The sequence below is a fragment of the Arachis ipaensis genome, chromosome B08 (genome assembly GCF_000816755.2).
Source record: "Arachis ipaensis cultivar K30076 chromosome B08, Araip1.1, whole genome shotgun sequence".
Taxonomy (NCBI): Eukaryota; Viridiplantae; Streptophyta; class Magnoliopsida; order Fabales; family Fabaceae; genus Arachis; species Arachis ipaensis.
The window spans coordinates 5,602,110-5,607,517 of NC_029792.2; the positions used below are offsets into that span (position 1 = coordinate 5,602,110).

Consider the following 5,408-nt stretch of genomic DNA (forward strand, 5'->3'; position numbering starts at 1 on the left):
TTACCTCTGTTCATAATCACCCCCTAAACCACATCAATTCATCTGTCAATGTTGTACTAACTAGGTTCCTTGCCAATGTGTGGCTGCTAAAATAGGTTTATCATAACAGTTTAATTGTTATTTACTGATAATGTATTGGTATTTAATTGTGTATATAAGACTCTTAAGTTAGAGAGTAATTGAGTCAAACAATTCTGCTGATATAAAAAAATCTGAGCTTTTTTTATATCCTGATATTGTATTCAAATGAAATCCTTATCATAAACTTTAGTTGCAAATACATGGTAATATGATATGCTACGAGTTTCATTTCAAGTAGAGGCATTTTATCTTCAGTTGGCCCATACTATAGTGGAAGTAAGATTTACCTCAAACTTTTGATGATGAAAATGACATGACTCCATGATTGTGATTTGTGAGGTGATAGGTCCACAAAGAAAGTTTATACAAATGTGGTGGTGTTTCATGAAGGTGGGAAATATCACGAGAAAAGAAAACCACACAATGAATGAAAAGGAAAAATGTCGCATTGCAGAATGCTTCTATATATTTCCATGTATGTGCATTATGATGATAAGGTTGCTAAGTATGAGAGCCAACCACTGCACTTTCCTAGAAGGTAGCATAGATAGCATTAGCAGGCATGTATAAAAGTTTTGAAACCGAATATTCCAAGTGCTCTTTCCACCAGCAATGATAATAGTAAATGAAAATCACATGCATGAGTGATGCATGAATGTTCTTTGGCCTTCCCCTAATCCCAAAAGCAGCATGTGATTGTTATTGTAGAGTTTAACTACTATCAGTCTAGCACATACAGCAGCAGGGTGATTCCAAATTTAACCTCAATGAAATTATTAAGAAATTCTAATAATAAGGTCACATTTGGGACTAGAAGTGAGCTGAGTTAAACCAAAATAGTTCAAACTCAAGTTCGGTTCACGAAAAATTTACGAGATAGTTTAAATAACATGAATATAATCTATAATTTTATCTAAACGGATTTGGATCCTTTAAATTTTAAATTTTACTTTAGAGGGTAAAGTATGATTTCTCACTATTTATTTCATAAGTGGAACCAAGAAAAAATATGAAAGAGAAAACATTTAATTGTAAGAGATCACATTTTATTCTCTAAAGTAAAAATTCAAAATTTAAAGGATCCAAATTCCATATAAACAGCAACTGGTACGGACCTACGCTTGGTAATAGGGCACTTGCCCAACTCTAATTTTATTTTTTTAAACAAAAAAAAAAACATATATAATATACTCCTATTTTAATTTTTAAATGACTTCACTACAAATAAACTAAGCCCAATTATTAAAAGTCTCAAATCCATTTTATCTTTCTATTATAGTGACTATTAGTTTACCTAATTAAATTTAGTCTTCTTCCATTCTCAAATTCCAGCCGTCACTCATTTATTCTTTTAAACCCTCTTCTTAGTTAGTCACCAAAAAAAACCCTCTTCTTATTTTCATATTTTCAACATTTTTTTTCTATTTCTTGTCTAGTGGTCATCTTCTCTTCATCAAAAAGTAAATTTTAAATTCTCTATTTTGTTTTATATAGCTCCATATGACTCTATATATCTTTCAATTTCATTGTTTCTCTTTTTGATATTTTTAATTACAAATTTTAATTCAAACAATTATAATTTAGGTATTAATCTATTTTTTTATTCTCTTCATGAATTTATATATTTTATTTTATTCTCAATTTAGTGATCGTTATTATTTATTTGTTTATCTTTCGTTCTATTCTATTATATGTAATTATGTTGTATATAAATTTTTAAAGAGAATTGATCAATTTGCTAATTTAAAATATATATATTTATTTATTTATTTTTAGAAACAGTAATGGAAAAATATTTCAAAAGAAAATTACCTCTAAAATTCGGTAATGTTAAGGAGAGAAAAAAAAGTCAAAACTTATCTTATTTAAAATTCATTAATAAATGCTAAATAAAGTAAGTTATAACGTTTTTGGCTAATATTTTTTTATTACTAAACATTTTTGTTTATGTTTCCTATCAAAATCATATATAAAAAATTACTATTATTATTGGAATCAGTTTACATGCCAATGAATTGAAGTTATCTAAATTTAAATTTGACACATTTAATATATAAACTTAAATCTAAGCTCAAATAATTTGACTCACCAACTTGCAAACTTAATTTATTGAGCTGTTAACAAATTGAGTTTAAATTATGTCATGAGTTGACTTCACTTATTTCCAATTTTAGCTACTAATAAAATTTTTAGTGGTAAATTTTATAAACATTTAATAATATCTTATACTTGAGAGCTAAGAAGTGAACCAACCACCAATTAGTACTTGAGATATTAATTAACCAAAAACGTAGCTTACAAGGGATAGATATAGATAGATTCATATTTTATTCTTGTGAGCAAAGATAATTCCATATGAACTAAGATTTGGTGTAGCCTCATCATCATCATCAGCATCCTATCCAAAAAATTCATGGTTGAACTTTAGCCAATTTGCAAACATGATATAGTATGGTAATTAATAAGTGCTGAATCAGCACCACCAGTCACATGAAAACAGTGCACACAAGCATGCCACGTTGCCTTCCAACATCCAATGGTGTAAAGCCACTTGTGAACATAAAAAGTGGTTAATTTAATTAATGTGCATATGATTTCGAAGATTGGAGTTGAAGCTGTATATATGTGTACAACTAACTAGTCTTGCCGTTCACATCATTGTACTCTGGACGGCACCAAGAAAGGTTCATAACCTTGCTCATCTACACCCTCACAATTAAACCAAGAAAGTTTGTGGTCCTAATTAATAAAGGGAATAGCTAGTGTGAATCCTATCGCCATCACCATGCACTACTACCTCTCTAAGTCATAGCTTTTTAAAGATTAAGAGTACAAGATTAAAGATTATAATTGCATCTTGCAATTTGTGTATCACATACAACACTACTACTCATGACTTGGTCCTTCAAGTTAACAAGATATTACCATGAATGTGGAATAAAGGTAACTTTTAATTTGGATGAGGGTATTCATATAACTTTGTGATTCTAATTCCAAAAGTGTATTAATCCTGGTTACCAGTTTTGCCATTATCTTGATATATGCATTGCATGTGCTGATTGAGGAAATTAAAGATATTTTGGTTTAATATATATAAGTATATAACTAATTCGTTATGAATTACTTCAAAATAATAATAATTAATTTTAAATTCTAAATTTATATCATTAATTTTAGAAAATTTGGTAAGGCGAGATAAAAATTTAATTCAATTTGAATTGAATGTCACTACTCTAAAAAATTAATTTAGTATTAATTTCTAAATTCAAAAACTGATGAGCTATTTACTTCATATATATCAATCACTATTATTCGGTTTAACCTGCCCCACTTGAATACTCGCATAAACTTAAGAATTTGATTCAGCATACAAGTGTATACACATAGACTAGTAGTAAAGTAAGGTTGTTTTGAGGTATTGGGATAGAAACTGGAAGATTAAGACACAGTATCATGTTTGTTGACACAGAGATTGATACTAAAATTTCAGTATTTCAATACCTCAAAAGAGTAGGGACACAAGGGATTGAAATTTTTAGAGATCGAAACTGAAACTTTAATAACATTTTATACCTAAAATACCCTTATTTCAATTAATTAATTCTAATTTTATCCTTTATGCAAATTAAATTAGAGTTTTATTTTTATTTTAATTTCTGTCTCTTATTTTGCACCAAACAGAATATTAAATTAGAGTTCCAATTTTAAAGTTTATTTCAGTCTCTGTCTCTTAATCTCTATCTTTCAATTTCAGCAGTCTCTGTCTCTCCACCAAACGACTAGCTAAGATAATTCCCAGATGAGACTAATTACTAGGAACGTTTTGTGGCTACCAAATAGTGACCAAGCTGCATAGCATAACCACCCATTAAATTCCAAGCCAATATAATAGAAGAAGAAAAAGGGTAGCAAAAAAATCAGAACTTGCTACCTATATAATAGCAGCTTCAGCTTTGATTTTTTGTTGGGCATTATCATGATATTTCCATGCATCTTTTCTCCTTTTTTATATCTCACTCAACAACCTAAACAAAAGTTGAGTCACCCTTAGCTTCATTCCCTCTACTATACTCTATCTTATTTTGTGGTATTCAGAAACCAATTAAGCATAAAACTAGTGTTTGATTATAGGCATTAGGCCATGGCAGCTTGTGGGAGCCTTCAGCATATATTTGAGAATAAGCTGTTACCAGAAAATCCAACACTCATTGAATCCCTTTCATGGAACCAAATCAAACCAGTAGTAGTGAATCCCTTAGAGCATCAACAGCACTCATTCACTGAGATATTTGGTGAACTCCATTTCAAGGAGACTACTCTAATATCATCGTCATCAAATTACACAAAGCTAAACCAGAATAACAATGAAGATTTTGGTGAATCAAGCAACAATAAAAGCAGGAGGCACAAAAGCAGTGACAGCTTTTCATCTTGGAGTTCTGAAAGCTTGCAGCTTTGCACTGAAGGCCTTGGGTTTGAGAGCTCATATGATGTTGAAGACATGATGAAGAGTCATGAGAGTGGTGAGAAAGAGTACTGTGTGGAAAACCATGCAGCAGCACAAGTTTCAGAAGAATATAATGATTGCTATGGTGGCGGCGGTGGAGAACATTGGAGGAGGTCATCAAGGATGAGTAGTGGTGGAGGGAACTCTTACCCTCCTCCAATTTCAAGCATAGGGAGGAGTGGGAAGCCTGGGGTTTTGTTCAGATCATTCAGGAGTAATGGCAGGTTTGTCTTGGAAGAGATACGGGTACCATCACAGGAGTTCTTACATGCTTCTAGAGAGGATGGAAGGTTGAAGCTCCATTTTATTCATCCTGATGATGATGATGATGATGATGATGATGAGTTTCTAGAAGAAGAAGAAGAAGAAGATGTTGACGAAGAACAAGAAGAAGAAGAGTAGTGAGCAGAAACAAGGGAAATTAAATTAAAAGAGAATGATGGTTGTGTAAGTGTGAATAATGATCATCATGCATGTAAATGAAGAAGAACAGATATGAATGCATATGCTTGTTAATTATATATAGTAGCTAGTATCTTTAGTTTCTTTCTTTTCTTTTCAATTCATTATAGTAGTTAGTATCTTTATTTTGTAGTAAAAAGTTAATTAAAGAACTGCCTCTGACATACATATATACCAAAAGAGGATCTCAATTGTAAACTTTAATGATTGGCTTAAATCTAATTAAGTCTCTAACTATATCCCTTCAATAATCTTGCCATTCATTCTGACCATTTCAGAATTTTTAATGCTTCTAGAAGGAAATAAGTGATGCATAATATTTGAAATAATGTTTTGCTTACAATATTTCTTCAATTTT

The 5,408-nt window shown here is 30.6% G+C and overlaps 1 protein-coding gene across 1 annotated transcript; it reads left to right on the top strand.

Annotated features, from left to right (window-relative positions):
- On the top strand, positions 3,393–5,109 carry LOC107613999 (protein FAF-like, chloroplastic). Its single transcript, XM_016316209.2, has 2 exons — positions 3,393–3,485; positions 3,870–5,109. Exon 2 carries the CDS (start codon positions 4,223–4,225, stop codon positions 4,988–4,990), a length of 768 nt encoding a protein of 255 aa, XP_016171695.1. The 5' UTR covers positions 3,393–3,485; positions 3,870–4,222; the 3' UTR covers positions 4,991–5,109.